Source organism: Neovison vison, chromosome 3 (genome assembly GCF_020171115.1).
Source record: "Neovison vison isolate M4711 chromosome 3, ASM_NN_V1, whole genome shotgun sequence".
NCBI classification, from domain to species: domain Eukaryota; kingdom Metazoa; phylum Chordata; class Mammalia; order Carnivora; family Mustelidae; genus Neogale; species Neogale vison.
The window spans coordinates 45,771,481-45,795,312 of NC_058093.1; the positions used below are offsets into that span (position 1 = coordinate 45,771,481).

Here is a 23,832-nt window from a genome sequence, read left to right on the forward strand (position 1 = left end):
TTTTGATTTGAAACATTAGAAACATGTATTTTCTTAATAACATTTTAAAAAATTAAAATAGCACAAGTAGCCCCCAAGCAGCAAATCTGGATAATGGTCTTTTAATCATGTAAGCAATTCTGGTTGATGAAATAGTTGATGACTTTCTGCGCACCAGCACTCACCACACCCAAACTCGGTTTCCTTCTGTCTCAGTGATGCTGTTCCCCAGGGACCCTGTGGACAGAGGAGTGACTGTCCAGGACAGGTGGGGACACGGTGCCCAAATCACCTGTGACCAGCAAAGCATCATAGATAAGGGTGACATTGACCACTGACATTTACAAAAGATCTTATCTACCCGAAGTTGGCAATTTCAGTTGTAGTTTAAAACTATTCCCTTTTTAATTATAAAATCCTATGCATATTCCTTGATGATTTAATGACATAAATCAGACTGTATGTTCAAGAAATCTGACCAACGCTACTGCCAAATGTCACCCATAATATGAATGCTTATGAATGGAGTTTCGATCATCGAAACAAAAGCTAACTGATCTGTAATGACATGATCACAGAGGTTAGACAGCTTTTATAATCTCCAGTTTACATGAAAAAATAAAACAAATGTGGGCACCCTGGGGGTTCAGTCAGTGAAGCATCTCTCTTTGGCTCAGGTCATGGTCTCAGGGTCCTGAGATTGAGTCCCACATGGTGCTCAGTGGGGAGTCTGCTTCTCCCTCTGCTGCTCCCCTGGCTTGTTCTCTCTCCCAAAAATAAATAAATTATTAAAAAAATAAAACAAATGATTAAAATGCAGAGAACATGTAAACTTAAGACTCTCCCTGTGTTTCTGAGAACCAGGCCTAGAGCCACATCTGGGAGAGCTACATTGTGAGAGCCATGTCTGTGGGGAGGCCAAATCAGCACAGGGGCCACATCTGTGGGGGTGCTACTTCTGAGAGAGCCACATTTGTGGGGGCCCCATCTGTGGAGCCATGTCTCTGAGGAGGCCACATCTGTGGGTGGGGGGGGTAATCTGTGGGGGAGCATGTCTAGGGGTCTCCCAAGAGGCCTGAGGGCCCCCGGCCCTGTGGGGGGGGTTCGGGGGGCCCCATGGCCCAAGGAGAAGAGCCCCGACAGTCAGGCGCTCCCTGCACAGCTCTGTGGCGCCAGCGCTGAGGTAAGGCTCAGGAGGGAGACTCTTCCATCTCCACAGCGGTGATATGGAGTCCTGTAGTCCCAGGGGGGACAGAGACAGGGACCAGGGAAGCCCTGGTGGCCCCGACCCTCTCAAGGGTCTTCATGGTGCTTGTTTCCTTGTCGACCTGATGACCCTGCTCATATGTGGCCCTTGATTACGTCTCAGTTTCTCATTTGCTAGTCAAAGCTGCAAATCCAGCAAATCCAGATGCACACGCATTCTCCTCAAATCCCGGTCAGCACAGGAGGCCACCACTGCTAGGTCAGGTAGGGTCTTCCCGCCGCACACTGTGTGCCGGGCAGGACACAGCCCCTGGGCGCCCTCCCCAGCTGGCGACAGATGCGAGGCCATGCGGGTTGGCACTGGGATGGGGGGCACACCGGGATGAAGGAGCCCTAGGAACACACAGGGCCCTGACCATGAAAGGGGTGGCCCAGGCAGGGTGGGCAGGGTGTGCTGGGTACAGCAGAGCTGGGAGTCTGCTTCTAAGGCTTGCAGAGGGGAGGCGATGGCCTCACATACAAAACCAAATAGACCGCCAGCTGAGGGCTCTTCTCAGTTACCAAAGAGCCTACAGACGAGGCCACTCCATGGGCTGCACGTGGTCACTGGGAAGAACACCAGTAACGTGTGACTTCCAGCTGGCAAATGACCATCTCCCTAGGCCGGCCTCAGACAGACCTCTCTCCTAGCCCCGGATGCCAGGGGCATGTGGCTGTGCCCAGCCAAGCACACCCAGGACATGGCCTGGCCGCCGCATGAAACAACAGCCAGCAGCAGGCCCACAGGTTGGGCAAAGAAAGGACCTGGCACCTGCTCGTGGGGTCCCCTCTACTGCAGATCTGCTATACAGGTCTCCATCTGGATAGAGTGTCTTGGAAACATCCGGGAGTACCGAGTTGGGGCTTGTAGTTTCTACCACAGAAGCCACTGAGCACATGTAGCCACAGAGGGCATGAAACTCAGCTGATCCAGATGGAGACATACTTTACATGGATGGTCCACAACAGCTTCCCAAGATTCCGTGTGAATAACACTTTGAGTACTGCTTATACACCGGGGCACCCGGGGGGCTCAGTCGGTGAGGCGTCTGTCTTCAGCTCAGATCGTGATCCTGGGGTCCTGGGATCGAGGTCTGCATCGGGCTCCTTGCTCTGAAGGGAGTCTGCTTCTCCCTCTGCCTCTGCCCCTCTGCCTGCTTGTGCTCTCTCTCTCTCAAATAAATAATCTTTCAAAAAAAAAAAAATACTGCTTACACACTGAACTATCTCAGAAATATGAGGTTACATAAGATACATGGAAACTAATTTTACCTTTTGGTAGCCAGGCTCCCAGTGCTCTGCACCGATCCCTGCCTCCTGGTGTTCACCCTCGGCTGGGCACCTCCCAGGACGTGCCACAGCTGGTACGCACGACCAGCAGAGTCAGGCAGGGCAGGGGACAGGTCACGTCCAAGACCAGGCCACAGGAGAAACTCGGCTGTTCCCTGGAGGGGGCTTCGTTGGTGACAAGGCCTGAGCTCCTGCCCGTGACCACGTTAGTGAGCCTGGAAGTGGGTCCCACAGCACTGACCGTGGTCTCATGGGGGACCCTGGGTCATGGCCACCAGCTAGGGAGACCCTCATTCAGACCACAGAAACTATGAGGTAACGCATGTTTTTCTTCTGTTTTAAATAGCTAAGTTTCAGGTATTTTGTTACACACCAACAGATGACTTATACAGCCTGGGGTTTTCTGCTTCATTTCAGGGTGGCCAGTGCAGAATGTGAGATTACCTTCGGACTTTTAACCCGCCCACCTGAATCTGTGGGACAGTGCTACTCTATGTGGTTCTGAATACAGTGGAGCGTGTGGCGCTTACAGGAGGTCTGTCAACGACAGAATACAACTTCACTACACATCACCGACACATGGTTCTTTCCAACATATTTAATTTTGACCCTGGGATCAGACTGCGTATTTACAGAGACTAAATGCCACAAGAAGACCTATTAGTTTCTTATTCAATTTAAATGCAAAAAACCCATATTACTATCTTTTTCCAATTATAGGGGATCCATGGGAGAAACTAAGAAAAGACAAATCCTGAGAAGAAAACAAAAATGCTTTGTGAGTAAGGCACCCAGAGGTGATCACGGCTAATATTCTGGTGTTCCCTCCCACTGGTCATTTGTCTGTTGGGGGATGCAGCTTGTATTTTTGGATGAAAGTAGATGACAAGCCTGTCCCCTCTCTCAAGTCTACTCCTATGGCAGCGACTTTCCCATGATGTGCCGCACGCACCACTGCTGTGGGGCTGGCAGGCGCCCGCTAGTTTGGTTCCGGCACAGAGAGGGCCGTCCTGTGCGTCACCATGGGGTTGCAGTGCATGGTGGGGAGCAGGCCAAGGCCATGGCCCTCGGGTGCCATGGGGAAGCCGGCGTCTGGAAGGCTCACACAGGTGCGCGGCTGCCCCGCCTCCGACTTACTTTGATGTGCTCGTGCAGCTGGGCCTCGTGCTGCCGGGAGAGCTGCTCGTGCTGCCGCTGGAACTCGGCGATGAGGATCTGCCTCTGCAGCTGCTGCTTCTGCTTCAGGGCCAGCAGTTCCTGCTGCAGCTGCTGCTCCCGGAGGGTGGGCTCCGCCACGGGCAGCGCAAACTGGTGGTCCAGGCGGAGGTCCATGGGCACCGCCGGGGGAGCGACCTGCAGAGGCAGCGCGGAGGCCACGTCCACTGCAGGAAAGAGCAGAGCACAGAAGCGCCGGTCACTGCAGCGGCACGGCGTCCCCAGGCCCCCGCCCACTCCGATGCCGCTGTCCAGGGGTGCCGCCTGCGTGAGCATGGACAACCCTTGGGATGCCTCTCCCCGCTCTTGCCTGATGGACCCAAATCGCAGGACTTGGGGGGCCTTGGTGGCCTTCCATTCCTCAAGTGCAGAAGGCCCAAAACTGAGGGGCAGGTCAGACCGGGACACGCCATGGCACAGATGCACGACCCACCCTGCCCCTGCCACTAGAGGCCCTGATGCGGGCCCAGCAGCCGCCCGAATGACATTTCTGAAAGCCAACAGAGGGAGTACGCAAGGAAATGGCTCTAAGGAAAGCTGAGCACCAGCGAGGGGAGAGGCAGATGGGCCTGTACTTTTCTTCTTTGTCACAAGGCCACTAAGGGCTGCACGCAGGAACCACAGGACAGCGTGGGCCCCTGAAGTGGTTCAGATGGACGCTGGGTGGTCAGAGCATTTCCATGGAGAATGTGTTCACCACCCACAGCCCATAACTGCTCCCCAGCTCACTTGCATGGGCACAAGCATCAGGTCGTGGGCTTCCCCAAGGCCCAGAGAAACGGATTTGCTTCCCAGGACTATGGTACCACGGAAGAAGAAGCCCACGTGATTCTGATTAGCAACAGAAGCTCAATTAATCTTAATGCTTACAAATCAATAACCAATTAAAGCAAGGATAAGCAGGCAGAAACTCTGATACCATGGCCGTCACGGAAGAGAGGCCGCTGTGGGGGCTCCTTTCCTGGCGCATCAGGTCTGAGCAGGTGCACATGAAGGCCCTGCCTGGGAGTCTGCCCCAGAGATGCCTCGACGGAGCTCCCCAGACACGCAGCCCAGCCAGCCCCTCTGGCTCACAGAAACCTCTTGGGAGCTGCGGAGGCCCAGCCCCCTGTGCTCCTCAGCAATGGCCACTCACAGGCCCACGAGCTCCCACTCCTTCCAGAAAGCTCCCCCACAACCTGCTCTGGGCCCAGGTCTTCAAGTGATACACAACAGACCTGGGGGCCTGGGGTGGGAGACGGAGGCCTCACCCTCCAGAAAGGAAGACCAAACCCTACAAACACGGGCCACCAAGGACCAGTTCCTTGCCATTAGGGGCCTTCTGCCCAGACCCTCTGAAGGTCCGGCCGTGTTATGCACCTGACCCTGTTCTAGCATCTCCAAATGACGCCGGTCACAGGGCCCCCTGGTCCCAGCCATCACCTGGTTCCTTAGAAGTACATGCTCCACAGCTTCACAACCCAGACTTGCTGAAAAAATAGCCCATAAGTGGAACCGCCCCTCTGGACAGAGCATTCCTGCGGTCACCACCCAGGTAGCCAGTGGGTCGTTCTGGCCATTCTGATGAGGCAGGGCTGGGACCCTGGGTTCTAGCCACCTGGCCTCTCTGGGCCCCAGTAATAGGGATGAACACCTGCTCATGGAGCCGGGCACAGCTCAGAGGTTGAGTCCAGGACGCTGCCAGGATGGGGCGTGGGCCTTCTAACTCCTTGACAAAATTTCCGTTTCTCCCACACACAGGCCCCAAAGCCACTGCGGCGGCTGCACAGGCCTGGAGCTCCCCGAGGCCGGCAGGAACAGGTTGACAGAAGCCCAGGGTCAGGACCAGCTTTCCCTTGAGGAGCGCCACACCCTGGACCACAGGGCACAGAGGGAAGAAACAAAGGAGCCCAGAAGTTGTCAGAAAATACTCCGGATCCAACCGTCTTAGAAAAGTCCAAAACTCCCTTGACCTCTGAGCCCTGAGAAGGCCAGGATAGATGCCAGTGGGCTGCTTGTCTTCCCTTTCCTCCCACAGTCAGGGAAACGCAACCCCCAACTGTTTATGTGCATTTCTAACGGGGTCTCAGCCTTGATGAATCAGGAGGATTTTATTTGCTATTTACGTGAGATAAATCTATGCAAATAAACTGCTTTCATGAACAGGACCAGAGAGAAGGGGCGTCCCACCCGCCCCACCACACAGGAGCTGGTAAAGACTGGATCTTGTCAACTTCCTTTTTCTTGATTGTTTTTAGTATGAAATATAAAAAGAGAAACACTGTAATAGCCCGTTTTATAAAACCTCAATATTTCCCGTACTTGCTTCAGACTTTAAGGAACAAACAGGAGAGCAGGGAGGGCAGCTCAGCGAGCAAACGTGGAGAAAAGGAAGCAGAGCTCAGCTTCTTACAGGAATTCAACATACGTCCTTCTTTCCCAAAGGACTGTATCGCCCCTTGTCCACAAGGCTGATTAGGCTGGATGCCTCCTAAAACACCATGACCGTGGCTAGCCAATGGGCTCTGCCCTTGTGTGCCCATGGTGCAGTCAGGAGGCGGTTCCCAGGGTTCCTCTTGGACACAGGGGAAGTGGAGGGCAGGCCACCCCTGCTTAGCTAGCCTCTGCTTCCTGAGGACAAGCCCGACTCCATGTTGCTGCTTACACACACCACACTAAGCCACGCAGCCCGTGGTTGCTGGAGGGAGAACACGCCACTCCACCTGTCCAGGTGAGAACCACTCTGGCTCTCTCCCACTCCACTTGCCCGGCTGAATGGCCACATTTCAGCTTTTCAGCTAAAGAATGGAACCATGGAGAGCTCATGAAAGAAGCACCTGCCCTGCACCTGGTAAGCTGCAGGTATTGTGGGCCCCCATGGCAGGGCTGGTCAGGTGACAGGCCAAGGTGACCAAGATATTCCCTCTGACATGCTGGGCAGAAGCCCCCTCTGCTGCTCACTCCGGCTTCTCCTCTCTTCATTCTAATTGTTCATAAAGGGGGGTCAGGGGACCACCTGATGCTGAACATAAAACAACTTTTAAAGGATCCTTTTAATTAACGTCAAAACCATAATGGGCCAAACTTTCCTCCGGACGGGTGCCTTTGCTGAGAAGACATGCGGGGCCGCTCCTGGGCCAGCATACAGCAGGCCTGCTGTGAGAAAGCAGAGCAGAGCGGGTTGTGGGCTGATGACAGGGCTGTGGAAGGGTCCACACAGGAGCTGTCTCTCCATGAGCCACAAGGCAGGGCATGAGCGAGGGCCCATGGGTCCAGGTGTATGTGGAGGGTCGTGGGGACACAGACTGAGCAAATCCGAGGGCATGGCTGGGCAGGGGGCCATGCTGGGACAGGCTGGGCCACAGAGGGGCCCGCAGCAGGGTGCGGGGAAGTGCAGGTGGCAGGAGGGGCAGGGCAGGCGGTTTCCAGGGTCCCTTCTCCAGGGATGGCGCTGGCTGTGCCTACCCACCACACACAAGCTGAGCTTCACTGTTTCCTCCAACTTTTCCCAGATTCTTTGGAGCCCGGAATCATGGAGATATTTTGGGGGAACAGTCCCTGGCAGCCCCTGGTCGTCCTTCGGCAGAGCAGAAGTAAAGGGGATGCCGGGGTGGCGAGGGGTCCACAGATGACAGGGACGGGGGGGGGCATTCGCAGGGCATGGAGGGCTAAGACCCAGGGCATGTGCTGATGTGACCAGGATGGCATGCTGTCCTCACTGTGACACGTCTGCTGTATTCCCCAGTTCCCAGGAAGGGAGGGTGCGTGGCCTCAGTTTACCGCTTTGAGGCCTCACCTAGAACTTCACTCTTCTAAGACAGCGAAGAGCAGGGCAGACAGAATGGACTGCTAGTGGCAACCCACATCAGCCGTGCCAGCTCCTGCCCCTCCCTCCTGTCGGGAAACAACGCTGCATTTACAGGTAGACGTGAAAGCACAACTCTGGACCTGCTGTGGGACAAGGAGACCCTCACAAGGCCTCTGAAGAGACACCGCCTCCTCGCCCCTCGCAGGTGGCAGTCGGGTGGCCGGAGCAGAGCTGTCCCAGGGCCCGGCCTGCATGCCAGCCGGGGAGGCGGGGAGTGGCGAGGAGTCACAGCCACAACCTCTGTTCATCACAGCCTCTAGCGGGTGCGTCAAAGAGGACTCGTACTATTTCTGTATCCAAAACTATTTGAAATGCCGTGAGTTCTCAACAGAAACTGCCAGCACTTTTGACCCAAAGCACCCCGAGAAAAACAATACAACCTTCTCTCCATAAAGAATGCAGCATCAAAACAAGAAAGCCTGTATTCTCATGAATATTTTATGTGGACCAGAAAATTGCTTTTATAGGTTGTGCCTTGGGAAACATACTAATACAATCAGACTCATGACGTTAGTGAAAGCACAAAGCCCACATTCAGCGCTTCAACACAGAACGGCAGGCCTGGGCTGTGAACGGCAAGTCCTCAATCAGAAACAGAAAAAAATGTGTTAGTCTCTCTGTTTTTAAATAAATGACCATAAAAAAGGACGCTGTAATTTTCCATTACGTGGGTTAGATCCTCCTTCCTCAGCGCTACTTCATGCCACCGTACAGACACGGAATAAAGACAAGCACTATTCTCTAGAAAACGCGGTCAAAGTTTAGGGTCTGTTCAAGGAAAGAAGGACTCATTCACATCCAGGGGAAAGAAGAGCTATTTCAACTTTGTAACTATGATCTCTTCTTACTCTCACATTCTGTCCACGTGTGATGGGGGAGGGGGATTGAGAGGACGGGGAGAGGGGAGAGGGGGATGGGGCGTCTTGGGATGGTGTAAGTTATTTCAAGAGTCTTCGGTGTTTCACCACAGCCCACATCACACACACTGAAGAGCATGGCCTCCCGAGGGAAAGTGGGGTGAGGAGTAGAACACAGCCACATCCATCAAGGCAGGAAGAATCAGATGATCACCCCCAAATTACGTGCCTGCCCCCTGTCCCCAACAGTATCTGGCTTTGCCAAGCACCCCTTGCTTTTCTTTATGGTTATACCATCCATACGTGTGTCTCAAACACCTCTCCTTTGCTGACTGAGGCGAGCACGACAGTCTGATACGGACTCTCAGGAAGAGATAAAAGTCTCGAGTCTAGGGACGCCTGGGTGGCTCAGTTGGTTGGACGACTGCCTTCGGCTCAGGGCGTGATCCTGGAGTCCCGGGATCGAGTCCCACATCGGGCTCCCAGCTCCATGGGGAGTCTGCTTCGCTCTCTGACCTTCTCCTCGCTCATGCTCTCTCTCACTGTCTCTCTCTCTCAAATAAATAAATAAAATTAAAAAAAAAAAAAAAAAAGTCTCGAGTCTAATCTGCCTTCAGCGTCTGGGACTGTTGGCAAGAAAGAGCTCTGTTGGGGAAAAGGACGTAAGTGGTGCCCAGGAAACCACAGGCCACCCAGTGTGGCAGCTGGTAGGGCAGTCTCATGGGCCAGAACTGCCCCGAATTCCCGCTTCTTCGTCCACTGTGGCTGGGCTCCAGGCCTCATGCGAGAACTACCAAAGTGGGCGCGTGGAGGAAAGCATGTGCTCAGGTGAGTGAGGTCATCAGGCAGGGCGTGGAGCAGGACAAAATGGCCCAAACGTCTCAGCGCCAAAAAAGAATAGGGGGCGGGCTTGGTGGCTCATGTCCCTAGGGCAATAGGACAGTGTGGGGCACATGTGCCTGCCCTGGACGCTGATGCGTTCCCAGATGGCCAGGAGGCCCAGTGTCTCTGGCACAGCCACCACCAGGGGGTCGGCCTCATCAGCCTCCAGGGGACCCCCATCTCTGTCCCATCCAGCTTCCCTCTCGGCTCCCCTCTCATTCTGCAGGAATTCTGGCCCCAACTGTGTCTTGAAGAGAAGGCACGAAGAGGTGGGCCCTGCTCATTCTTATTTCCCCTCAATGGGCTGCTACCTTCAGCTGCAGACAGAATTCTAGCTTGAAAACATTTGTCTTCTTGTTCCCAATGTTGTGACTGAAAACCAGGAAGCCATGCTGGTTCCAGATCCCTCGACATGATGGGATTCTTCTCTCTGGATGTTTGTGAGGTCTTTTCCTTGTCCCCAGTGTTCCAAAAGTGAACAGTCACATGGTTCGGGGAAGATTTTCTCCAGCTGGCATGGGGCACTCGGCTTCTGCCCTCTCACAGGCATCAGCTTTGACTTAATCCATTGATTTCCCTCCTCCATCCTCTGCTTTTGAAACTCTTGGATTTGGTACATCTCGAATGACTCTCTAGTTTTCTCTTCCATTTTCTTCTGTCTTCCTCTCCTTTGTCTTCTGCTCAAGACTATGACACTTCTTTTGATGGATATTCTAACTTTTCCACTGGGTTTCCCATAATTTCTGCTCTGATATTTTTAACAGACAACTCACAGGGCCACACTGAGAGACCAATGATGCCCCAATATTCTTTCTTACAAGCCATCCTGTTCTGACCTCGTGGACAAGTCAACCTCCCAGGTCTCTGAGGATGGCAAAGAGAGCAATGCCCTCTGTTTGCTTTGAACCTCCCTGCCGCTGGGCTACGCCCCAAGTGGGAGCACAGGCACAGACCCTTGCTGGAAGCAGCCAGTAGAGTGGGGCTCTCAGGTCTGAGTCTCCCTGCAGGGCGTGTGGAGCTGGCATTCACTAGGACTCACACCCGTAAGACTTTCCGCGTCGGCTGGCCACACTTCTCCAGCGGGGAGCCTTCTCATCTCAGTGTGAAGGGTGAAAGCTAGGCCTTCAGGGTGCAGAGAGAGGGTCGCTGCACTCTGCACAAATACAGGAGTTTTCACTCCTGCTCTCGTTACAGCGTCCACATCCTCAGCTCATTCATGTCCCCAGAACAAGGCCTTTTTCCAGAGGAAGAAACCTCCAGCTGCTCACCCCCAGGTGCAGGCCTGCCCTGAGCACCACCGAGAGGACATCCAGGAGCCTCCCACATCTGCCTCGACACCCCTCTCAGCCCTGCCCCGGAAGGAGAGGCACTGCTCTGGAGGTGGGTGTGTGGGTTAGCCGGTGGGCGGCGGGGGGAGGTGCGCGGGGCTGGCTTTCCCAGGTCAGTGGCCGCGAGGGACACCATGGGCCCTCTGCCTCCCATCACAGGCTGCTACTGTCGTTCCCTCTTCCGCTCACCCATGTTTGAGGCTTGGGACCTTTCTCTGGAACTCACTGGTGTAGACCAGCCCTCAAGCCATTTTTTTTGGTAATACTTCAGAACATATCACCAAACAAACTCTATTAAAAAACACAATCAAATATCATTCATATACCCAAGTAAATTAATGATTCCATGACGTTATCAAACAGCCACAAAGCGTTTCCAAGTTTTAGAAAATTGCATACATGTTTTTTAAACTTTATTCAAACCAAGACCCAAATAAGGTCCATATGTTGTGCTGGCTGACGAATCCCTTCAATCCCTTTTACTCTAAAGGTTCCTCCTCCTTCTCCCTCCAGCACCCCCTCCAACACTGTTGTCTGCCCTGCCCTGGAGATGGCGGGTGCCGCCTGGGCTGCAGGTCTCCGGCCTGCATACCCGGTGATCTGGAAGCAGGGTCTGGAGGTGTGGGCAGACCACCTCTGCGCAGAGGCTCCTCCGGTGGCTCAAGGGGCTGCCGCATCTCCACGGGTCTTCTGCGCCGACCACGGCCAAGGCCAAGACATCAGGGTTGTACGGCATGCCTGCCCATACCGCCCTGGCCTCTCGACTCGCTGTCTGATTTCTGTAATGAGGAAGGACCCTGAATCAACCATCTTCTTGCCCTGACCTTGTTTAGAAGGAGGGCAGGACAGGTACCTGGTCTCTTCCTTTACCTGCCAATTTTTAAAAAATAATGAGTTGATCCCCATCATCCTCCATGTGTGAGAGACGAGGAGGGCTTCTGTTCCTCAAGATCAATCAGAGCCCACTGCAGTTCGGCTCACACTGTGCTCTGACAGTAGACCCTCTCCTAGACCAGTGAGGGCCCTCCAGCATGGCCTACCGCTGCTCCAAAGCCAGCCACAGCCCTCATTCTGCAGTCACGAGGCATGCCGGGCAATCCTCACACATTTTTTGACCCCTCTATGGAATCAGACGTTCCTCCAAGGAGAAGTGGGTCCCGTTGGTGGGAGGCAGTGTTTAGAGACCACAACCTCTGTGGTGTCCACATGGCGTGTCCCCACGAGCTCTGCTGGGGACTGGTATGTTCTGGGGTTCTTGGGAATTTCAGGAGGAGCACAACTAGATCCGTGTGTTCAACCTGCCATGTCACTGTCTACCTTCAGAATGCATAACCTATCAGAACCAGCACTCGAAAGGACTGAAGACACTTCATCAAGATCCATTCAAAATACTGATTTACACGGCTTATCACTTCCCCCAAAGTGTTCTTAACTGGATTACAACCATTCTATTTGACGCTGTGCTGTGGGGGTGGCTGTAAAGCGGTGATGAGGGTAGAAGTCCAAATTTTAAATGTGAAGACTTAAAAATATTCTGTAGGGAATGCAGACGGCATAAGCTCCTACCTTAGCTTCACACGTAACTGAGGATATAGGGTATTTCTCTGCGCTCCATTTAGACGCATAAATGCAATGCCAAAGAAATCAACTCATATTAACAATTTACTGGAAGTTAAATTATGCTTGAAAAATAAAAATAAAATGATTATGGCCCGAGGAGAGGCCGTTTTGCTGTCTACTGTTTTGTTTTCAACAGACATCAAAATGTAAAGAACTAAATATAATACATGGAGGTATTTATGGGTTTTTACAGATGTGTATCCAAGGGAAGGTGTTCTCATCTGGTGTGGGGCAGGGAGAGGTACACGTCCTATGCAGATATCAAAGGTAACCCTCTTTAGTGTATTTTTTGTGCGTGTGATTTCCTTGCAGGTTCTAGAAATCAAGCAGGGAGCAGCATGTACTTAGGCCCTGGTTTCCCCCCACTTCTGCCTTCCAGCTGAGAAGGGAGTTGACGACTCTCCCAAGTCAATGAGAAATCTACTATCTGCCCCCCGCTGGAGGAGGACAGGAGGTCCTAGAGGACAAGCCTTCAGCTTCCCCTACCACTACCAGGGGATTGCAGGTCCTGTGGGCTGACCCCACCTGGAGGCTGGACATGACAAGTCATGTAATGTGGACAGTAACCGACTGCTGGGGAATCTCAAGTACAGAGAGACTAGGCAGCCATGATAGGCGAATGCGGAATGGGAGCCTGGCATCTAAAACGTGGGCGGAGCGGGGTCGAGTTGAAGGGCTGCTGGGTACCCTGGGTGGCTCTCGAGCCAGGGGGGTGGCCGCAGCTCTGAGACTTGGGGCATGGCTGATTGGCACCCTAAGGTCCGAGAACCCTGCTCAGGAGCACCTACCGGCACTGGGGAGCTGCCTGACCCCTGCCTCTCCCTGTGGCTCCAGCATGGGTCTTGGTCACGACCATGGCCAGTCTTCCCTGTAATTACTAGCCCACTCGAGCACTCTGCCGTTCAGCGCTCTCCACGAGCAAACTCCTGTTCCTGAAAAGCTCTTGGTGCCGGGTCTGCCCCAGGGTCTGTCCCACGAGGCTCTGCTCAAGGCTGAGACAACGGCCCCCAAAGAACAGCCTCGTGACCAGCACCAGGAAGATGGGCTTAAAAGCACAGCAGAGCCCCATGTCCCCTGCTAAGCCCAGAGACGAAATGGAAAACCTCTGATAACGCTATCTTCAGCACAAAAGACAAAAAGCTACAGCTAACACCACAGGTATGTTTCACTCCACTGTCTCTGTATTCCCCTAATTTGGCTTTCTCCCTTCTCACTGCCAAACTAGATGTTTCAACAGTATCTCCCCGGCAGAAGGTCTGAGACCTACCCATGTACTCATACGGCAAAGACTCGGGGCTGCAGCCCCCGCCATCCTGGAGAGGGCATCCCCACTGCTGGCCAGGGGTTCCCCAGGGCCTGGCTCCCTCCAGCAAGGCCCCTCCTAGCTTCTCAATGGTCTGTGGGCCCCAGAGAGAACATTCCAGCAGGGAAGGCAAGCCCATGGACCTGCAGGAAGGGCTCACAAACACGTGTCCTTCCTTTCTAGCCACATCCCAGCAAATCGTCATGGGAGACATCGGGATGCAAGATGTGGCGACTCCTGAGAACCAGCTCTGTGCTCTGCAGTCCCAAGAATGGGGAATCACATCCAAGTAAAGCTCAGAGAGGAGTCTACACAAGGGCCACTGGGACATCAGTTCACAGGATACCTGGTAGGGAGACCTGGGCTCTCCATGTCCATGGACAGGTCGGAGCCCACAGAAAAGTCTAGCATACAGAGACAGGGGCCATGGTGACAGTGTGGACTCCGGTGCTGGCTGACCTGGGAGGAGGGCCCTGGCTGACACTAGGATGCCTGCTCTTTGCTGGGCAATGTGGCCCATGTAAGAAGCGTGGGCACATGGCTGGTACTATCCAAGCCAGAGCAGAATGCCCCTCAAAGTGGTCCCCCCATCACGGGGCCATGAAGCTGAGGCTGGTAGCTGAAGTGAGGAACGGGTATCTGGGAGAGGCATGCGGAGCTGGGCCCACCCAGCCTCATGTGCTCCTGAACCTGACCCCCGAAACGTGGGGCCAGAAGGTGCTATTTCACCACAAGATGAAACGGGGCAGTCGGAAAGCTGGGAGCAAGTTCCAGAAGGAAGCTGGCTCAGCCCCGGGGGTGTGCTTGTCTGACCCACACAATTGAAGGCAGAGTCTGTGGAGGAGTGGGAGAAGGGGTGGCCTGTGGCTGGCCAGGGCAGGGTGAAGCCGCCTGCAATCCAGACTCCGGTAACCCAGTTGCAGGCCCATTCTCATCTGCTCATTGGCATCAGCCACTCTGCGAATCTGGCTGGCCAGCACTGTCCTAGACTGTCAAGTGGCTGGCTAAGGGGGATAGGGACACCCTAAGCCCCAGGGACAGCTCTCTCCATGGGACCGGGGACGTCCCTTTCTATAATCAAGTTATTTTTAGCAAAATCAACTGTAAAGGATAAAACCTTATTGACCATGCAAGGATTTTGGAAAATTCCATTCTGTACTTGAACCAGCAATAACGAAGCGGGATTGGAAAGAGTCACCACGATGGATTATGCTGTCAGGATCCCAAAGAAAGGACCACGGCAAGCATTTCTTCTCCTGGATTTACGAATCAGCACAAGTCGTTCACTTTTTAGGCTGGAAACCCCATTAGTGAAACAGACATTGGCCACCCCAGGACCATCTCGAAAAGCGGTGTGGTCACAGCGTTTGTGGGGGGGGGTAGACATATGCAGGGAACCAGATGCCTGCACATCCTCATGCTGCCGACCACCGGCCACACCCTGGTGTGACCCGAAACCACTGCATCACCTCGTGTCCCAGGCGTGCAAGCAAATCCTGAGTGCAACAGCCCACCTGCTGGCCAAGGCCGCCTCCCACAGCAGGCCCTGCCCCTGCCCCTGCCCTGGCTGGACCTCCTGCTCAGCACACTTGCGGCATCTATAGTGGCATAGGTGGGGGTCCCGGGTACTCACACTTGGAACACACACACTTGGAACCACACGGAACGCTCAACTCAGGTGACAGGAACAAGAGCTAGAAGCACTGGAGCTTGACAGGGTCCCAGACAGATGAGAGTGCAAGGGCTTTCTACAGCAGAGGAAAAAGGAACTCGGCCTCACACATAGGCAGGAGCTCGATGAGGATCCTGCTGGGTTAGACCAGGCCTCTCTCCCTCCAGTGCACTCTCCCTCCTCCCCTTGGAAAGAAACAGAAGGCTGCTGTGGCACAGGAGGATGAAGAGAAGGGAATGAAGACAATGGAGCAGTATTCTGCCCTCTTAACATTGCCGTATAAACCTGAAGTCCATGAGGCTGCTGCTCCCTTCCTCGCTTTCGCCACCAGCCCCGTTAATGGCATAGAATGTTGGCTCCGGGCCCCTCTCCCAGCCATGGATCACTGATGGCACAGGGTCAGCGGTCCTGCTGCCTGCCCTTCCCACCTCTCGGGCAGGCCGGGTCACAGTCTGCTTCCATCCTGGACGACCTGTTGTAGTTAGGCTCCTAACACGAGCCTCTCTTTAGCTTAGAACTCTGCAGAGGCAATAAGGGAACACAGCTGGCTGAGAATGTTCCAGAACTGCTGGAAGACATGAATCTGCAGATGCAGAAACACAACCGAAGTAGGAGAAGAAAACAGAAATAAATTAAGATAATTTCAAGGTTAACCTGCAGACACCAAAGAGAAGACCTTGAAACAGAAGCGCAGGTATCCTACGAGGGGAATGACAGTGACCACCCCTGAGTGTGGGGAGAAACAATGTCCAGCTGGAAGGAGGGGTGTAGAGAAACCATCTGCCAAGAGCAGCACAGACCACGTACAGACTTGTGTTCCCTCAGAGATGAAGAGAGATGAGAACTTGCTGAGATGCCTTTGGTTCAGGGACGAGGTGAGCACAGAAACACACGGAGATGAAGATGGAAATGAACCCAAGCACATGCTGCCTGTGCCCGAGGGTAAGCCCAGCTTCTCCCTGTGGTGCTGGACTCCACAACAAGGAAATTCCTGGCCAGAGGTGTGGCAAGGGTTTAGTGGTGCTCTAGACACTTGCGTGGCTGAGCAGGCTGGGACAGAAAGCACTGAGCACACACAGTTGAAGTTCATCCCGTCACACTGGGAACAATGCAGAACTTCCAAAGCAGTGAGGATTCACAACCCGTCAGAGAGAACTTTAAGGAAAAACAGAAACATGGCTGCCAACCACACACAACACACACATGTGTACACATACATCACATGCACACACACAGCAGCACTGCATATGTGCACATACCACACAGGCACACACCACAGTGCACACACGAGCACACGCACCACACATGTGCATATACTGCATATGAGCGCACCACACATGTGCGCACACATCACATGTACACTACAACACAATATGCAGGCACATACAACACACATGCACATGTGCACACCACACATGTGTGCACACATGCATATGCATCCACACATCACACATATACCCCCCACACACACGTGCACACACATACACCATACATGCACCACACGTGCACACACCATACCACACATATACATACACACGCACATACAGCTGGGTGCCTCCCAATGACAGAGCACACTGCATCTGTAAGGTTTTGCCAAAATAACCACACTTGAATCTGATCAAACCTCTAGATGCCGGGAGCCTGGGTGGCTCAGTGGGTTAAGTCTCTGCCTTCGGCTAAGGTCATGATCTCAGGGTTCTGGGACCAAACCCCGCATCAGGCTCTCTGCTCAGTGGGGAGCCTGCTTCCCCCACATCCCCCCCGCCTGCCTATCTGCCTATTGTGATCTCTGTCAAATAAATAAATAAAATATTTTTTAAAAAGAAAAAAAAAAAAAACCTCTAGATGCTCTAGATGCAAATACTAGTTTCTAGGAAACACAAACAACAGAGGTTCACTTTAAATGACAAGACGGGAGATGGGTGAAATCAATCAAAATTTAAAATACAGGAAAACGCCACAAGACAAGCCACCTAGAATCTTCACAGATGAACCACAAGGGTCAAAACTGAACAGACCCAAAAGGCAGGGAGAAGGTGCAGGTTAGCGGGAGACTATGACATACACCAGCCACCCGTGGGAGTGCTCGCTGGACCTGAGGAAACAGTGACCTGAGTCTATGTACATGGTAAACACGGCTAGAGACACAGAAACACTGTGAGAACCCAATAACAGATAACTGTTAATCTTGTCTAAACAGAAAAATGGCCTCCTACCGAGGGTCAAACCACAGTCCCTGCCTTTTAGAGACACAGGCCCTCATGTGGCTACAGATGGGGTGATGCGGTGAGTGGGATTTCATTCAAAACGAGCACAAGGGCAGAGGCGGTGAGTAAGTCAGGGCACAGACAAGACACAGCTGGAGGTCCCCAGGCACAGCCCAGGCTGACTGACAGCGGGAACAGTGGGGTTCCCTCTAGTATTTTATGCACTTTCAAATGTCTATAAAATTTTCTATGACACAAAGTTCATTTTTTAAAAAATTACATTCCTAAATATGGGTCAAAAAAGAGATCACAACAGCTGTTTAAAAATAATTAAGAGGGAAAGATAATTAAAAAAAGGACCTAGAATAAGTAGTGAGCTTCTACTCTTACTGTACTCGGAGGAAAATTGAAAGCCTCACACAGTAACATCTGACAATAATAAACATACAAACGAATAAGTTAGCTATCGTTTTAAGTAGTTAGAAAAAACACAAGAATAAATGCAAGGAAGACAGACAGAAAGAGATAATAAATATATAAATGAAATGGAAAATATCCATTACATAACTTCACGTATACCAACTCGACACAAAATTGATTCCTTAAAAAGACCAATAGCATAGACACACTTCTGGTGAGAGTGGTTTAGAAAATGAGAAAAAGGCACAAATGAACTGTAGGTATGGCAGAGACTGAAAACATAACCGAATACAATGAACAACTCCAGGCCTATCAGTTTTAAAGCCTACATAAAACAACAGACATATTTCTAAAGAAATAAAAGTTACCCAAATTGATAAAAAACAGAAAATAGAGTAACCCTTTAATCACAAACTAAATTGACCCAACACTTTAAAATCTTCCCACAAGGATCATATTAGAGACGGTATTGCCAAACTTTAACTAACTGCTCATTCAGTTTTAAAGAAAACTTCCAAGGAACAGAGGAATAAAGGGCACCCCAAGCTCATGCTGTGAGGCTAGGGAAGAAACCTTGTTACAGAAACCAGGCAAAGAGAACATAAAAAATGATAGTCTCTGTCGTGAACAGGGCCTCAAAAGTCCCAAATAAATTATTAGCAAGCTTAATATAGCAGTCTATAGAAAGAGATAATCCGCCAAGACAGTGGTGTTTTAAAATGAGAAAAGCAACACGTACACAGAACATCTATAAACACGATTCACCACACTAATAACGATGATCTTAATAATGAAAATAAACACATTATAAAACCCAACAACTATTCACATTATAAAAGCTCTTAACAAACTAAGAATAAAAGAGAATTTCTTTAGTCTCAAAAAGGGTATCTATTTAAAAAAACAAAACACGGCAAATACTGCTTTTTTGATGATGAACCTGGAACAAGACAAGATTCCAGCCAGAGAAAGCGGATAGAGTAACAACATAAGAAGAAAGGGAAGAGACAAAACCATCACGATTCACAGACTCTTAGGACTGTTAGTACGGAACACTACCCCCGCCCCCCGCCCCCAAGAAGGAATTACAGAGAAGTTAGTAAAACTTACAAGGACACTGAATCAAACAAGGCAAGATCAACAGGAAAAAACCAACTGGATTTCAACATAATACAACAAGAAAATAGGCCTAATAATATTAAAAAAAAAAAAAGTGTCCAAAATTTTATGGCTGAATTCAACACTGTTATAGACAGCTATAGAGACAATGATAAAGACTGTTAAGAAATGTTTTAAACAACTGAAGGATGTGGAGAGATGGGCCAAGTGAGGGACGAGAAGACTTACTATTGCAGAGACGTCCATTCTCTCCAGACTGAGCTGTGGACCCGACGCACAGGCTGCCAGGAACGGGACAGAGGGATCTCAGACTACAGGACAAAACAGACCTGGGAGCCTCAGTCAAGGTGTTCCCGTAGAAGGCAGCAGCATGTCCCCCTCGGAGAAGAATAGCAGAGACCGCCCCGAACACAGACGACAAGAAGGCGGAAGTCACCCCCGATCACACCACAGGCCAAAATTAATTCTGCCAGAATTAAGACTCAAATGTGATAGACAAAACTCAAGAAAAACTCATTGGGCGCCTGGGTGGCTCAGTGGGTTAAGCCACTGCCTTCGGCTCAGGTCATGATCTCAGGGTCCTGGGATCGAGTCCCGCATCGGGCTCTCTGCTCAGCAGGGAGCCTGCTTCTCTTCCTCTCTCTCTGCCTGCCTCTCTGCCTACTTGTGATCTCTCTCTGTCAAATAAATAAATAAAATATTTAAAAAAAAGAAAAAGAAAAACTCATGATGCGAAAAGGGCTTAGCACCAGACAAATCTGAGCAGCTTGGCTACCTTCACTAGTTTGACCTGCTCTGTAGACACTGTCTGGAAGTGGAAGGCTGGGCCCTGGCGAGGCTTGCTGGAGCCTTATGGAAGCCACCAAGGGCTTGTCTCTATTACCTGTAAGGGCTTCCTACTAATCGGTATGAAAAGGAAAAGGAAAACAGGAGTTGGCGGGGGAAGGCTTCTCAAAGAAGAAGGACTCCTAATGGCAGAAAATAAGTGGCAGAAAGGCCATAGCACCTGCGGAGCATCCTTGAGACACCACAAGCTCCCGGCAACACACATGAGGCTGGGCCTTCGGGAAAATGATCAGTTTGCCCTTAGGAAACTGAATCTTGGCTCTCAGACCCAGGAATTCCACTCCGGAGTGTGTCCATGCTTGGGAAAGGCCTGCGCATGTATGAGCACAGGGCCAGACTCACACTCACGGACAGCAGGACTCACGGAAACCGTCCAGTCAGCCACCAACACATTGGCAGGGGGATGTCAAGAGGGCGTCTCCGTACTTAGCAGTGAAAAGGAGCAAGAAACAGCTATACATAATGTCACAATTGGATTTCAGGAACAAACCAGAGTGAGAGGAAACCCCCCCCGCAGGATGACAGTACCTTTTTTTTGGGGGTGGGGGGGAATGACAGTACTTTTAAATGGCATGCTATTCGAGGAACCAGATGAATGCAGCAAAACTAGTTCTTCCAAGAAAGCAAGTCAGGGGCAAACAGCAGAGTGAGAAGGGGGCTTATTCCGTGGAGGGCTGGCCACGACTCCTTGCATTTGTTACTGGCCTTGGAGCAAAAGGGCTCAGGGGGCCCCCTGGGGAGAGATGAGCTGCACGGAAAGCAACCCAAGGAAACGTCTCGCTCTATTCTGCAGCAGGTGGGACTCCTTTGGGGTCATAAGGTCCTCTGATGATAAAGGACAGAATGACGTTTCAAAATCCTACTTTCTGCACTTCTTAGGAGCAGAGCGCCTTTAACGTGTACCAGAACATGTACACACAGCGAGTATGGGCTGCACGTCTGGCAGGAGGCCGGGCAAGACCATCCCTGCAGAGGTCAGTGCTGCCCCCGCCACAGGGAAGGAGGGAAGAGAAAGGCCGTGACCCTTCCCCAGCCTGGTCCCAGACTGCCTACTGCACACATCCTGCAAACTTCCCTCTACAAACGTGGGGGTCTTTCATACTGAAAAACATCACCCAAAAGGGGGTAGACGTTGGCTGGTGAAGACCTATGTCTTCACAGGCAAGACGAAGGACTCTTCGGGCCACATAGCATGAATGTGCGACCAGATCACCACACTTGACTCATCCGTGGTCACTCACTTCCTCAATAGATTTCATTCTAAATTCCGTTTAAATTGACCTGCACAAATCCATTTTAAACGAAAATTTTTGACAAAAGGAAATACATTGTTTCTTCTATCTTGTTTCTTTTCATAGCGGAAACACAGAATTGATGCTTCTCGTAAAACAAAATCACGAAGCAGCATGGAATCCAGCTTCCAGAAAGCTAGAAATACAGAATGCTCTGTCCTCCCCGAGGGCCTGGCTTTGGCACTTCTCTGACAGTGCTGAAAGCCCGACTGCTAAGACTGACAGGCCCTCGGGCCAGTTGGGCATGTGGAGGAGGATATCAGCAGCACGGAGGCTGACCGTCACAGAAAGTAACTTCACTGACACATGCATCTGAAAACATTTCAAGTGTCACCGCTTAACCTGCAAGCAGTGGTCACCACGCAGTGGCAGGAGTCCCCCGAGCCAGGGGTTTTGTCTGAAGGAAGGACTGTGGTCACCGGCCTGGGTGATCCCGCAGCTGGGGCTGCAGAAATAGCTTTCCATCTGGCCGGGACCTGCCACAGTCCCCAGAATCCCGCACGTGAAAGCACCGCCCTGGATTCGTACAGTGAGCTGCTCAGGCCATTTCTTGAAACTCCAAGCAAACACTATGCAAAACAAAAGGCAGTGGCGATGCGCCCCAGTGAGAAGCCTCACGGTGAGGGGGGGGTGGAGCGCGCAGGTGGGCATGCCATGGGCACCGAGTCCAGACGCCAGTCTGATGGCGGAAGCCTTCCATTCTCCTCAGCCTCCTGCCTCAAAGAAGCCATTTCCTGGACTATAGGGCCATTTGGAATATAATCGCCTTTAAAAACAAAAAACACTACTGAAGACTTCCCGAAGTTCCTGAAGACTTCTCGAAGTTCCTCAAGTGACGCGGGAAGGGGTCGGGAGGACCATTATCTGTTCCCTGCAGATTTCAATTTTGAAGTCCGGTTGACAGGGTTTGTAAAAAGAAATGGATAAAAGGGAAAAAGAACAGATGTTTAAGATTTCTGCAGGATACCTGGGAGTCCAATTAATCTTTAACTCATATTGCGAAAATGAGCTTTGAAAGGTGTTTACACCCAACAGCCTCCTGACTGAGTCAAGGAGGGTTCACTCCGGACACTTGAAGAACAGCTTTTGACGAACACAGGCTGACAGCACCCTGACCACTCCAAATGCTACACTTGGGGGACAACCAGGAGACCTCCAACTCTCCATCATGCAAGGAGACAACAGCCACAGGATTCAGGGAGCGGACCCGGGGTACGCCTGAGCAGGGTACGCCTGAGCCTGGCCCAGAAGCCAGGATGGCTGGGGACCTCTCGGCCGGGAAGGCCACTCTCCCATCAACCTCTGACCCCACGGCCCTCCAGCCCCCCGCATGCGGGGGCTCCTGGAGCAGCAGGGAGCGGAAGGCCAGAGCTGGGTGCTGGCCTCAGGCAGGAGCTGTCAACACAACCACCGGGATTGCTGGACACTCACCCTTAGACACTAGCCGAATTTAGCAAAGCCTCTACTGTGAGAAACAAAAACTGAGTATCCCAACAAGCGCCCCCATACCCCTCAGGAGAGTGCTGTGTGTGGCCCTCACTTGCCCGGGGAATGTGGGGGTGGGGTGACGGCTATGGGTGCCTGTTGCTCTCCCCCAGCCCTGGAACAGTGCGGGGACCACAAAGGTGGCCCCGAGAAGGAGGGAGGGAGGGCCTGGAGCTGCTCACCAGCCCCTGAGCTGCCTGAGAAGGCCGGGTTGGGCTGGAGAGGGACCTACGCACCCATAGCCGCACTGATGGAGGCAGCTCGCTTGGCAGAGGGCCACCCATGAAGCTCCGGTGGGTCTAGAAAGAACACAGTCCCCACAAACCCTCTGGGCAGGTGTCAGCCGCCCGTGCCCAGTGCGCCTGAGGTGGGCCTCCCTTGGGCTCTGTGAAGCAGCTCCTGGGATGTGCTTTTCCACGGCCCAGAGTTGCCTCCTCTGGGAGGGAGTCCCGTAGCCAGGGTTCACCCCAGGGCTGCCACTGCACCATGTGCTCCTGGGTTAGGAGGACCCATCTCCATCCTGGTCCCCTATTCACACCAAGTGTCTCTTCAGCTCTGGGAGGGGCCAGGGCCATCTTCCCAGGTCCAGCCATAGTGCTCCCACCAGAGAACCAGGCCTGGGACAGGCCACGGACTCACACGCAGAAGGCAAACAGCACACAAGTGTCGGCTGCCTCCCTGGAGCGTCCGCGACAAACACGACAAGCCTCAGCCACCCCCCCCCACCCCCACCCCCAGAGCGCGCAATCTGGAGGGGGAGGCGAAAGCAATGGATAGGACAGCGTGAGCCATGTGGCAAGCAGGACAAGTGGACCCCGCTACGTACCTTCTGACCCCCATCTGACAGATGTGCACTGGGGAGGGGCAGAGAAGCAGAGAACTCCACACAGGTCCCAGTGACAGGAAGCAAAAAAGCCAAGCCTGGTGGCCCCAGCGATGTGCTCATGAGGCTGCATGCCTTAGCCTCTCGTGTCTGCTGCACATAGCAGGTTCCTACAAGCTCAGTGGCTCCAAGCAACACACGTGTATCCTAGAGTTCCAGAGGCCGGAAGTGGGAATGGATTTTAGGGAGCTAAAAGCAAGGCGTGAGCAGGCTGCATTCCTTCCAGAGGCTATAGGGGACAATCTGCTCCTGGCCTTCCCCAGCATCCCGGGCAGCAGGGCTCCTGGGCCCCCTGTATCTCCAAAGCCATTACTCCCATCAGTCTGACCTCTGCTTCTGTCT

The 23,832-nt window shown here is 52.5% G+C and overlaps 1 protein-coding gene across 5 annotated transcripts in view; it reads right to left on the reverse strand.

The window, feature by feature from the left end:
* Positions 1–23,832, reverse strand: part of HDAC4 (histone deacetylase 4) — a 288,242-nt gene that overhangs the window by 109,741 nt on the left and 154,669 nt on the right. For all 5 annotated transcript variants that reach the window (XM_044241969.1, XM_044241967.1, XM_044241968.1 and 2 more), the window contains one exon: positions 3,652–3,896. In XM_044241969.1, the coding sequence (XP_044097904.1) occupies positions 3,652–3,896 (245 nt within the window). The remainder of the gene's footprint in view (positions 1–3,651; positions 3,897–23,832) is intronic.